Genomic DNA, 13,682 nt, shown 5'->3' on the forward strand with positions numbered 1-13,682 from the left:
CTGTGTAGCAGCACTGGGTGAAATGGTGGATATGCACATTAGTAACCTTTTTTGTAATAAAATAAGGAGAAATAATCTACTTGTATCTAAAATTGAAGGTTTTTTTCCTAAATTGTTACTGCATGTTTATCAATGCTGTGTCTCACAGCTAAGCATGGGGCTTAATTTTATAAACTTGAATAATGTACAATCTTTGTCATCTTGTGCTATCTTGTATCTTTCCATTACTAATTTTGATTAAAATCCTTTATATTAATGTCCTTTCTAGCTCCTACTCCAACTCCAGCTCCCGTTTACGGTAAACTAATATGAGTCTTCTTTCTCTGTTTTCTGTCAAACAATTTCACATTTGCAGAAAATATTCATAACTTTCTTTTCTGTGTCACATAATTGTGTTTCTTAAGGAAAAGGGCTCTGTCAGTTGTTACGTTGTGTCATCCATTTGCTGACAATGAATCGTTTCTTCATCATAACCCTAGATTTTTCACCAAGTTCGTTGCCAGTTGTTTCTAAATAGTTCATGTGCTATTATAAAATCACTTTGTTTGATAAAATCCCTCTTTGATGCAATTTCCTTGTAAAGTAGCATAGTGCTTTTTCAAAAGCCATCATTCACATTTTACAGAATGAAAAAGCTATTTCTAATATCATTCTGCAAATTAGGTTTTCACCTCAATTTATTAAAATTGTTTGGGAAAAATAAATCTTGTTTTGGGATTCCATTTTCAAGAAATGTATATGGGGAAAAATGGATATTTAGAACATTTAACTTTTATATCAGAGAAAACCAACTCACCATGTGTTGACAAAAGGCAAATCACTCAAGAAAGACCAAAAGGAGGGGTACATTCATGTTGTGTGGCTTTTTAGAATCTGGAAAACAAGTCAAAAATCATTTCCAGAAATCTTTTTATTTAGAGAACCTTCATCTTTATTCAGCACATCAATACAAAAATCAATTTTTTGGCATAATCTCAGCTGATTTTGCACAATATTATTAAAATTGTATCTAATTATCCAATATAAAACCTGTGCTTTGTAGACATTTACTGTTATATGACTGATAAGAAAAAAAAGCACATATGTTTATATGGTCTCCGGTCCCCTAAGAGCCAGAGTTATTCCTAGGAGCAAGGTCAGATAAAGGCCTGGGGGGAACGGTAACTCTCTGGATCTCAGAAGCACCATTAGAAGAGGCAGACATGCTTCTGGGACACCTTCATCCCAACATGTGTCTGTCTATACACTGTTGTCCTCTGGGAGTAAACACACTTATGCATGCTGAGGGCTACCTCCATAGCATCTATGTCAGGATTCTTTTGCAAATATAAATATTCTTTCAGAGCCCCAAAATCTGTTATTCAGCATGTTTCAGAAAGAACATTTGAATTTTCTTTAAACAGCACCTTTTATTTGCCTATATTTCTTTTTTCAGCAGTTGCTATTCTCTATTTCCCATGTATTAGAAATTAAGCTTATTATTTTTCATGTTTGTGCCCATTCATGTTTATGAGAAGAAATGCTGAGAGTGCTGATGAACCACATGTGTCGGCTTCACTGGGTTTGGTTACAAATGTTTTCATTTCCTTTGAAAAACAAGTGAGCAGAACTCATTGATGGATTATCTTGGGTGTGCTCCTGTGTTCCCAGCAACCTCAGCTGTGCACATTTCCTTTCAGTTGCATGCCCATTGACTATCAAGTGTGCTGTGTCTTTAAGATGTCCCCTCTGTGAATAGTATCATGAGTAAAGGAGAGCCTCTTAAAGATGGATGGGTGACCATGATGTGTGTATCTTTGGTCTACAGATGTCCCAAATCCTCCCTTTGACTTAGAATTGACAGATCAACTTGACAAAAGTGTTCAACTGTCATGGACCCCAGGCGATGACAACAATAGCCCCATTACAAGTATGTGGTATTATTTGCTCTATTACTGATCAACTAAATGGCTATGTTTGAAGCACTTTGTAACAGTCAACTAAATTTCCTCACAAAGGTATTTACTGGGATTCTCTGCTTTGTTACTGATAGAACAAAAATATTTATTTATATCCTTCCTCTCTTCAAAGCTGAAATTATTCCTGGTTACACCTTATAGAATAGGACACCACTTAATTGCTGAAGAAGTTGATTAATCAGATACACTGTCATTTGTGTTTAAGATCCATAACAATCACTTTAAATATCTACCACATAGGAAGATACACCTTAAGTTAGTTTATTTTGCCCATTTCTTCTGGAAGAAAAGGTTAGGAGGAACAAGTGCTGAAGAGCCCTGTCTTCATATTAGAAAATTGAGACTTGATGAGTAAAGTAACTTTTCAACCCACTGTTGGTAACAGAACTGGGTGGAGATAACAGGTTCTACCTTAACTTCCAACCTAGGTCTCTTTCTTTCCATTAGTCCCTGCTACAAAGTTGCCCATTCAACAATGTGAGCTTCTCACCTTGGTGACATAAGCCTAGGCCTAGGAAATAAGATAATGAAAGACAATATCATAAGGATACTAGAAGAGCATAATAAAATTAGACTATACGTAAGCTTAGAAATTTAATTGTAAAACCAAAGAGATATTTAAGAGGCAGACACAATCAGGTCACATGCCTGAAATACATTATTACCTTCAGGCATATACTGCAGGAAGACTAAATTCCTTTCTGATGACTACCTAAGATGATTCTCAAATGACAGGTGTGTTGATGTATTGCATCTCCTGGTAAAGTAGAATATTTCCACTAAAGTTTAACAAAAGCCTCCCCTCTATCTTGTGTTGTTTAATGGTGCTCTTTTCCCTACTTGTGTGTTCATTGTACTTGATCAGAACACACATTCATCCAGGCCCAGTCTTCTAGCTCATTTTGTACATTAGCTGGAGTTAGCTGGTTAGTTGACTTGGAGACTCTTTGTGCCTATATTAAAATAATATCATTAGATTTCAAGGCATTTCTACTCTTTCATTCATTACTCATTCATTCAACAGATATTTTTGAGTGCCTACAGATATTTTGAGTGCCAGACATTGTTCTAAAACAAAATAGTCAAAAATCTCTGTGGTTATAGAGCTTATATTTTAGATGAGGACATAAATAAAATTAATAATACATTATTAAATATAATGTCATTATATCTGCATGTAAAAATATGTATATACATGCACACATGCAGAGACTCAGATCTACCTTCAAGAGCGAACCTGCTGGAAGGAGTGTTAACTGACAGCCTCCATCTACTTCTCCTTCTCTAAGGCTCCACTGCAGGGTTCACATGAGGCCACACTCCTTGGGGTGCTCCAGTGACTGGGCACAGCAAAGGTCCCAGAGGTCACACATGCCTAATACAGAACTCTTCTCCTGTGCAGACTGTACTCTGGGCTCCTGGTTGACCTGGCTGAGACTATCTCAGAGCTATACTATAGTGTAGTCTGAGGCTCCTACTACTCACTCCTCCTTCCCTCCCCCTCTTCCTGTTACAGATGTCAGACCAGCGTTGTGTTCTGAGGGTCTTCCCTCCTTCAGGCTTCCCTGCTTCCTCTCCCATTTTTCTTCCATGGACATTTTCCCAAATAGACCACTTGCACTTCTTTTTTTTCTTTTTTCTTTTCTTTTTTTTTGAGACGGAGTCTCGCTTTGTTGCCCAGGCTTGAGTGCAGTGGTGCGATCTCGGCTCACTGCAAGCTCCACCTCCCGGGTTCATGCCATTCTCCTGCCTCAGCCTCCTGAGTAGGTAGGACTACAGGCACCTGCCACCTTTTTTGTTGTTTTTTGCATTTTTAGTAGAGATGGGGTTTCACTGTATTAGCCAGGATGGTCTCGATCTCCTGACCTTGTGATCCTCCCACCTCGGCCTCCCAAAGTGCTAGGATTACAGGCGGGAGCCACCGCGCCTGGTCACCTCTTGCACTTCTAATTCTGTCTTAGCCTTTGCTTCCTACAGGACTCAAACTCATACATATGATTGTGTTTATATGTGTTTAGGGCATGCAAAAAACAAATCAGCAGAAAGAGATGTGGAGCTAGGGGTATAATTGTGAATAGTGTGAATAGGAAAGGCCACACTAAGAAAAGAACATTTGAATACATCCATCAAGACAGGCGAGGGAGGTCAGTGAGCACACTATGCAGTTGTTTAGGGGAAGAACTTTACAGCAAGAGCAAAGGAAAAGAGCAAAGGCCCTAAGACAGGGCATGCCTGCTAGGATGCCTGTGTGGTTGCAGCGAAATGACCAAGGGAAAGTGAAGGAGGAGAGAAGGTCAAAGAGGCAAAGAGTTAGGTGGTGGGTGTGTGGAGTGGGAATTGTGCAAGGTTCTGTAGGCCACTGTGAGGATGGGGAAGCCTTGGAGGTTTTAACAGAGGAGTGATGAATGAATAACTCTGGCTTGTCTACTGAAAATAGTGTATAGAAGAACAAGAGGGGAAGCAGAGAGACTGGGTAAGACCATGGTTCCCAAACTGTGCACTGAAGTGCCCTGTGGTACCTCAGTGAATTCACAGGGGTACCTTCCTTGGAATAATCTTAAAGTTTTAACTTTTGAATTCCGATATTAAAAAAAAAAACAAAAAAAAAAAACAGTGACATCTGTCAAACATCACATGAAATTAGCTTGAGGCAGATTACAGGTTCAACTTTATATCCCATGTCATTTTGTGATAATGTTATCTCTGCAAAGTGTTTGCTGTGATAAAAAGCAAGTGCCACATGGAAATCAGTGGGGAATAGGAAATGTGGAAGGTGGTGTCCAATCTGTTTACAAGGTTTGAGAACTTATATAAGAGAAGCTTTACATTGTGAAGATATAAATAGATTTAAAATTGTTTAAAATTTAAATTGTTTACATTTATTTAAGATATAAATATATATCAAGTTGTATGAATCTAGCTACTTAATACATGAAAACATTAGGTAATTCTTTTGGCCTAAGGGAGCCATGAAAAATAAATTACAGAGACACTAAGTATACCATAAAACCGAGAAAGTTTGGGAACTACTGAATTAAGAGGTTATGTGATAATTCACACAAGAGATGAGGGTGGCCTGGAATAGACTGAGAAATGGTCAGATTTTTGATATATCTTAATGGTACAGGCCACTGTACTACCGAGAGTGTGGAGGAAGTAGGGAAATATGAAGGATTCCAGGTTTTGACCTGGGTTGTCACTATCAGTTGGAGAGGAAGATTAGAATTAGTTTTGGTACTATCCAGTTTGAGATGCTGTCATGGACAACCAAGTGGAATTGTCGAGCAGACAATTGGACTTTCTGAGTCTGCAGTTCAGGGAAGAGGTCTGGGCTACAGATGTAAATGTGAAAGTCATCCATTTATAGGACTGAAGATCACCCAAAGATGAATGTGGATTGAAAGAAGAACTCCAAGGACTTAGTTTCGAACCACTGCAACACATACAATAGTTTTAGTTTATCTTTGTGTTTACCGTGCATATCATGGTACCTGGCCCATAGTAGGCAATCAGTGAATATCCAACTACCTATTGTTTTACAAGGGTAAAATGTGTACATACCACAGAATTTTAGTAGATGCAGAGGGTATGCAATGAAAAGTATGTCTTCCTCCTGCCCCTGTCTCCTGGCTCCTCTGGCCACACCAGTATTATTGGTTTATATTCTCTGAGAGGTAGTATGCATTTATATGCAAGTGAATATGTCTGTTTATTTGTTACAGTAATTTTGTTTTACATTTACACAAGCATAGTATCTAGCACACATGATTCCATATCCTGCTTGGTTTCACTTGACAATACACTTTAGAAATCATTCCATTTCAGTACGTATGGAACAGCCCTATTCTCTCTCTCTCTCTCTCTCTCTCTCGACAGAGTTTCATTTTGTTGCCCAGGCTGGAGTGCAGTGGCTTGATCATGGTTCACTGAAGCCTTGACTTCCTGGGCTCAGGTGATCCTCCTACCTCAGCCTCCCCAATAGCTGGAACTATAGTTGCACGCCACTACACCCAGCTAATTTTTTGTAGAGGTGGGGTTTTGTTGCCCAGGCTGGTCTCAGACTCCTGGACTCCACCCACCTGGGTCTCCCAAAGTGCTGAGATTACAGGTGTGAGCCACCGCACCTGGCCGACAGTCACTTTTAACAGCTGCAGAGTATTCCATTGTGTGGATATAGTGTAATTTGTTTAGTCAGTGTCCTGTTGATGGATGTTTAGGTTGTTTGCAATTAGGTTGCTTCAATTGCAAATAACACTGCAATGTAAATTCTTTCTCATGTGTGTTTGAGCCATTTGTGTGAGCCCATTTATTCAAAATAAATTGCTAGAAGTAAAATTTAGTATGTGCCTTAAATATTGACAGATTTTCTAAATTGTCTTATATAGAAGTTGTCCCAACTTACACTTCCTACAAAGTCAGAGAATGCTTGATTCCTTGTGTCATATCAACAAAGTGTGTTAAACCTTTGATTATTGCCAGTGTGTTTAGTGGACTTAATTGCCAATATGTTTAGTGGAAAATGGCACTGACTATATTTAATTTAATTTACACTATTATGAAAAAAAATTTGATCATCTATTCATATATTTAAACTTTTTAGGGATATATGGATTAATTCTAAACAGTTTTAAGTAACTAAACTCAGCATGCTAGAGAAAGAATACCAGGTCTGGTAAAATCTAAAACTGTTAAGAATTAATCCATGTATCCCTAAAAAGTTTAAATATATGAAAAGGTGGTCAAATTTTTTTTTGTAAAAGGAGAAATTAAATACAGTGAGATGCCATTTTCCACTAAAATGTTATGTGTGCTTAAGTATTGAGGATAATGATAACTGAAATCAAAATATTTTAATGGCATTTTTCTTGAAAGTAAAATAATTCATGTTTGGTTGCTTGTGTTGGGTTGCCCTGTTAGTTATAGCTAGCAGCTACCCAGCTACCCCTGGGTTGACTGAATTCACGGTCTTGGGTTGGGTGTGTGTGTGTCGTGACCAGAATTCATCATCGAATATGAAGATACAATGCACGAGCCAGGACTGTGGCACCACCAAACTGAAGTTTCTGGAACACAGACCACAGCCCAGCTGAAGCTGTCTCCTTACGTGAACTACTCCTTCCGCGTCATGGCAGTGAACAGCATCGGGAAGAGCTTGCCCAGCGAGGCCTCTGAGCAATATTTGACGAAAGCCTCAGGTAAAGCGGGAAAGCAGGACTTCTAGGGTGCAAAATGAAATAAAAAAGTTTTCCACTTTTCACAAAAGACCAAAGCTTACGCATGTGTGGCTGCTTAACTTCCAGAACCAGATAAAAATCCCACAGCTGTGGAAGGACTGGGATCAGAGCCTGATAATTTGGTGATTACATGGAAGGTGAGCTATGATGCCTTCAAATTTATTCGCTATTTTTTAGAGTGAAAAAAAAAGTTGTTTGAAAATAATATCTACATTAAAATCTCATTTCACCTATTTCTGGGGGAAAAATATATATATATAAAGATACATATATATCTGTACTTAAGAGGCAGTATTATGTAGTTGTTAAAAGCTTGAGCTCTGGAGTCAAAATGATTTGGTACAAATCCCAGCTCTGCTACTAACTCTGTGACCTTAGGCCAGTTGTTGAACATCTCTGTTAGGCACATGTGTGATGAGAATAATAATAGAACCAGTTTCACAGTATTAAAGGAGCTAATACATATAAAGCACCTAGAACAGTGCCTAGCGGATACACGTGCTCAAAAAAATGCTAGCTATCATAAAGAACCACCTGGGGCTGGGGCCGGGGCCAGTGGCTCACGCCTGTAATCCTAGCACGTTGGGAGGCTGAGGAGGGCATATCATGAGGTCAGGAGTTTGAGACCAGCCTGACCAACATGGTGAAACCCCATCTCTACTAAAAATACAAAAATTACCCGAGTGTAGTGGTGCATGCCTGCGATCCCAGCTACTCAGGAGGCTGAGACAGGAGAATCGCTTGAACCCAGGAGGCGGAGGTTGCAGTGAGCCGAGATTACGCCACTGCACTCCAGCCTGGGTGACAGAGCAAGACTCCGTCTCAAAAAAAAAAAAAATAAAGAACCACCTGGAAGACATGCACCAAGCCATTCCCAGCAGTCAACTTCTTTAGTGGGGAAAGCTTGTCTGTGTTTTCTGGATTTGGAAAATTAACATATATTTACTCATAATTCAAAACCTATTTTAGATAGATCCATACATGCATACTTAGACATGTATGCATATATGTACATATATTTATACAAACATGTAGAAACAACAGAATGACAGGCTAGCCTTTTTTTAATAAAGAGGAAAACAGTCCATAAGTTTCCATCTGCAAGTAAAATGGACAATGATGTACTATTGCACAAACAGGAATATATAAAGGATTCTATGTGACCGAAATGTCTGAAGAATCACCATCCTTGACTGTAGAGCCAGAGTTTGAAAGGTTTATATGGTGTTTATTGCATCAAGATAGTAATTTACGAACTTTGAAATGTTGATCCCAAACAAGCTTTGAATCTCATTGCAAATGCACAGTTGATAGAAGGTTCCTGGAGAAAATGGTTAATAGCTTGTGTTTTAGTATTTCAGTGATCACTTTCTGTAGGTCTGGGAATTGAATTTGCTGTTCCTGTAAATGATTGTGCAGTTGATCTGTGTCATAAGCTCTGGTTATTTGGCTTTTCTTGTAGCCCTTGAATGGTTTCGAATCTAATGGGCCAGGCCTTCAGTACAAAGTTAGCTGGCGCCAGAAAGATGGTGATGATGAATGGACATCTGTGGTTGTAGCAAATGTATCCAAATATATTGTCTCAGGCACGCCAACCTTTGTTCCATATCTGATCAAAGTTCAGGCCCTGAATGACGTGGGGTTTGCCCCCGAGCCAGCTGTAGTCATGGGACATTCTGGAGAAGACCGTAAGTGATGCCGTTTCCTTTCTACTTTTCCCCAGCAAAACAGACGTGCAAGCCAAGGCCATTTCCAGAGCTATTCAGGTTGCAAGGGAGGGAGGTGGCAATTATTTTGCATGACTTCTCTGAATTTAAATAGCCTGCTGTATAAGAAAGAGAAGTTCAGAACTTTCAGGGTGATTGCAGTATAGTTGTCCCTTGGTATCCACAGGGGATTGGTTCCAGGACGCCCTGCCTTGGACACCCAAATCTGCAAATACTCAAGTCCCACAGATGGCCCTATGGAACCCGCCTATGTAAAAAGTCAGCCCTCCCTATCTGTGGGTTTTGCACCTGAGAATACTGTGTTTTCCATCTTCTTTGGCTGTAGATGCAGAACCTGCAGATGTAGAGGGCTGACTGTATTTGTGTGGAAAAAAAAAATCCACATGTAAGTGGACTCATGCAGTTCAAACCTGTGTTGTTCAAGGATCAATTGTACTTTTAAAAAAATCTCGTTTTCCTACTCAGGATGCTGAGGTGAGAGGATCCCTTGAGCCAAGGAATTTGAGTCTAGCCTGGGCAACATAGCAAGATGCCATCTCTTAAAAAAAAAAAAAATCTCTCACAAAGTCAAACAGATACCCCAAAATCTGTGTTCAAGCCTTAATAATCCATAGAACAGGACTGGAGTATGCTTCAGGCCAAAAATTATTAGAGATAGTGATATTTATGGATGAAATTTAAAATAACATTGATGCTTCTACCACTTCCCTGTCCTTTTCCTAGTCCCAATGGTGGCTCCCGGGAACGTGCGTGTAAATGTGGTGAACAGTACCTTAGCGGAGGTGCACTGGGACCCAGTACCTCTGAAAAGTATCCGAGGACACCTACAAGGCTATCGGGCAAGTGAAGGGGGAGCTTTTGTGGCTTTCTTTAGTAAGGGCAGCAGCGAATGCCACTTGTCATGCACACCACAGGAGGTGGGGCTTATTTGGTTCATTGCTTTGTGAACTTGTGGACTCACAAGTCACAAGTTCATTTGGCTCATTGCCTCAGGTAGCCACTGCCAGAGTTGACTTGAAATCTCACTGCATCCAAAATAAGAAAAAAAAAAGTTTTCTCCATTTTTCCCACTGATGATCTAACATTCTGCCAACTAAGTATGTATACAAAATGGGGAAAATTAATTTTTTAACGACCTAGAGTATTACCAACTGTAGCTAGCTTTAAAGCAATATGGACCACATGTGGTGAACACACAAAATTATCCTGATAATCATTTAGGCATTTTAAAAATAATTCAGAATATACTTTAGGACCTTATACTCTCATCTAGGTCATTCTTATAAATATCCATTATCTTTGTTCTTGAGATGTACTGAAACATAAATATCCATTATCTTTGTTCTTGAGAAGCACTGATTCATAGAGATTTGTTACTCATAGGCAGCCAAGCAATCACTACTTTGATTTGTTTAGCCTGCCCCCTAGAGGTCACTTTTTGTACTACATCACGTTCAATCTTTCCCGCTCCCCACGCAGCTTTGCCAGATTCCGTATAAATGTTGACGTCTCTTGAAAATGCCTTTAAATTCCTAAGAATTTAAGAGAACTTAATAAACAACAATTCTGGATTTGTGACCAAAATTAATCAATACTTTCTTACCCATCTCTCCAAAACCTGTGCCTGCAATCAAATACAAAAAAAGGAGTATTTTAAACTAAGTGATACAGTTTGATTTAGTGGAAAAACTCTAGACTTTCACTGGAGGATCCCCTGTGGCTCTTGATAGCTCTGTGGCTGTGAAAGTCACTTAGTAGCCCACACGTTCATCTGCACCATATGAATGACAGTAATAAAAGCCTCACTCTGGTGTTTAGGATTAAACTAAATGAGAGATTGTATGTGAACATGTGTTCTGGAAAAGTATGTAAACATTGGGCAGTAATTTTTATTTTTAGAATATTTTATACAAGTAAAAGACTTACATTCTATTGTCCTCCATTTGCCTCATGTTCTAGAGAAAACCATATGGGTCTCACACTGTTTTCATTTTCCTTAGACTCCTGCGACAAGATAGTGTAGCCCAGCTTTGTCATGTGGCTATAATTTAATTTCCCTCATTATCTATGGGCTTCTATTCCTCTTGCCTCAGAATCAATATCCATCAGTTTTGTTGGTAATTTTCTTCTAAAATATACCAAGGGAATTTTCTGGAAAAACAACAATTTCAATTTTGTGAGCATAAGGAATCTTGTTTCCTCCTTTGTGCATTCCTGACTTTCGTTCTTGCTGTTTCAGATTTACTATTGGAAGACACAGAGTTCATCTAAAAGAAACAGGCGTCACATTGAGAAAAAGATCCTCACCTTCCAAGGCAGCAAGACGCATGGCATGTTGCCGGGGCTGGAGCCCTTTAGCCACTACACACTGAATGTCCGAGTGGTCAATGGGAAAGGGGAGGGCCCAGCCAGCCCTGACAGAGTCTTTAATACTCCAGAAGGAGGTATGGAATGGATGCGTCTCTAAGATCCCAGGAACATATAGCATAGCCTGAGAGGTTTTGCCTGACAGAAGGGCTACTGATCAAAGTATATTCTGGAAGCCAAATGGGATTGAAATTCCCATAGATGAATACAGCACACACAAAGCTATCAAAATGTCAGATCATATGTGGCCTAAATGTATGTAGGAGGCTTCAGAACCCAAATTGCTGCTCTGAAATGCCCTCTCCCTTGACTTAAAATTTTTCTCCACACGCACTCTCTGAAACCTTGCTACTTTGATGTTTATTTGGATCATTAACTTTCTGATCTGAAAGAGGTTCCATAACTTCTCTTAGTGTCAGTAGCCTCATCTGAAAAGCCTGAGAACCAAATTAGATAACCTAACAAAAACACCTGGAAAGGAAAATATTTCTATAAGTTATAGTTTACTTCTGTAGCTTTTTTCTTAGTGCACTTCTCTGATTTATTTGAAAGCTGAACTGAGTTAGAAAGTTGCAAGTCTTGACCAAGTGGATTGGGAAGAGGAGGGAAAAGTCATTGCAGATATGGGCAACTGCAAGGGAGGGAGTAAGGGAGGACCAAATACATATTGATCCAGGAGTCGGGGGAGAAGGAATTTGGACACAGGGACAATGGAGCCTTGTGGGTGATGGAGAGAGGGGCCCATGTGGTAAAAAGAATGAAGATTGGAAAAGACAATAAAATAAGCTTTATCTATTTTAAATTTTGCAACCATATGCCACTATGACAATGGCCAGATGGCTTCTGTAGATTGCTTAGCTCTTTTTGATAAAAGAAGTTCACAGAAGATGCACCCCACTCTGGCTGCTGATTGAAAGATTCATGATGCGAGCAGCTGCCCAGCAGCCTCTGAGAACCACCCTGTGTCCCAGCTCCCATCTCATTATAAGTTTTTGTCCTCAATCTCACTGTTCCTTAGAGAGTCAGGGCTCTTCCTACTCAAGGCTCTCACAAGTGAAGCCTCACACTGGTTCTTTAGGTGATTCAGGGAAAGGTGTCATAGAGGAGATGATCAGAGAATTGAAGGAAAAAGAAGAGAGGAAGAAGTATGTCTGAAGACAGAAAGGTATGAAATAGCCTGGCTCCTTCAGAAAGCTGCAAGTTGCATGGCCAGAACTGGTAAGAAAAGGGAGGAAGGTCAGCTAGGGAAGGCCCAGATCATGGATGGTCTTGGGTGCTATGGACCAACCTGCAGGCCAAAGGCTGTTAACCTGGGGACTGAAGTCCCTTAGGGAGTCAATGAATGGGTTGAACGAGCTTCATGAACCTCCTGAAATTGTACGCAAGATATGTGTATATTTTTCCAGGGAGTGTTTATGGCTATCATCAGATTCTTAACAGGGTCTGTCATCCCCCGCAAAATAAAGAACCACTTACTGGGTTGGGGAAGCTTAGAAGCCTAGAATTATGTGCCAGGCATGGTTTCAGGACCAGCCAAAGACATCTGAGGGCCTAAAGCAGAAAAATGGCAAAGAAGATGGGGATAGGAAGAAATAGATATGGTTTAGATTAAGGGAGTGGAGTTAGTGTCTGAGGAGATGATGGAAATGAGGCAGATAGGGAAGTTCAGGTTGACTCTCTGGTTTTTGGCTAGAGTGACAATAGGGAGAGTGGTTCCATTAGTTCGTTTCCAGGGGCAGTGGTAGGGGAGGTAACCATTGTGAGAGAGAGCTGCCACCAGCCATCATCCTCATGAGGAATTGAATTAAAGATGAGCAGACATGTTCCCTCTGGTGATTTGCCAGCCTCTGCCACAGAGAACCTGAGACCCCTCGGGCCTTCCCAAGGGCCAGGAGTGTGCCAAGGTTGGGCTTTTGTCTGTTCACCACCAGATCCTGGGCAGCTGTCAGCTCTCAGGATAAGAACGTCTCTGCACCTGGGTGTGCTGGCCCAAAGCCCACCAGGCAGGGCATTCTGACTGTTTGGAGACACCTGGTTTGTTGGAGAAAACAGTCCTTAATGGTCCAGAACACAGCTGCTTCCACTCACAGATCCGGTTAGAATAATTTCACTTGGTAGCTAGTTTGCTTCTATTAAGACACCATTCATGAGTCAAATAAGGACTGCCTCTTTTTAAAATATTAGGTTTGAGTCCATCTAAAGGCAAAGTCATTATGTGTTTTGAGAGGATGGTTTTATTGAATATAAATGTAAATGACAGGAGAGAAAAAGGAAGAGAATAACTAAATGGGTGCCTGTCACAGGTTTGTACTAATGTATTTTCAGCTGAATCAGATATGAGTTACTGAAACCCAAAACCTTGAATCGTGTGAGCACGGTGAAATGTCACTTTAATA

At 40.1% G+C, this 13,682-nt stretch overlaps 1 protein-coding gene across 50 annotated transcripts in view; it reads left to right on the forward strand.

The window, feature by feature from the left end:
- The window catches only part of NRCAM (neuronal cell adhesion molecule), a 304,888-nt gene that overhangs the window by 261,168 nt on the left and 30,038 nt on the right, over window positions 1–13,682 (forward strand). For 37 of the 50 annotated variants that reach the window (XR_004183175.1, XR_002521138.2, XR_002521139.2 and 34 more), the window contains 7 exons: window positions 269–298; window positions 1,808–1,909; window positions 6,956–7,153; window positions 7,259–7,329; window positions 8,655–8,880; window positions 9,643–9,758; window positions 11,159–11,363. Coding sequence is in view for 45 of the 50 variants with exons in the window: in XM_021936170.2 (XP_021791862.2) it covers window positions 269–298; window positions 1,808–1,909; window positions 6,956–7,153; window positions 7,259–7,329; window positions 8,655–8,880; window positions 9,643–9,758; window positions 11,159–11,363 (948 nt within the window). In the remaining 5 variants the exon portion in view is untranslated. The remainder of the gene's footprint in view (window positions 1–268; window positions 299–1,807; window positions 1,910–6,955; window positions 7,154–7,258; window positions 7,330–8,654; window positions 8,881–9,642; window positions 9,759–11,158; window positions 11,364–13,682) is intronic. The other 13 variants (XR_004183177.1, XM_009203691.4, XM_021936176.2 and 10 more) reach the window with 1 other exon arrangement.

Source organism: Papio anubis, chromosome 4 (assembly GCF_008728515.1).
Source record: "Papio anubis isolate 15944 chromosome 4, Panubis1.0, whole genome shotgun sequence".
NCBI classification, from domain to species: domain Eukaryota; kingdom Metazoa; phylum Chordata; class Mammalia; order Primates; family Cercopithecidae; genus Papio; species Papio anubis.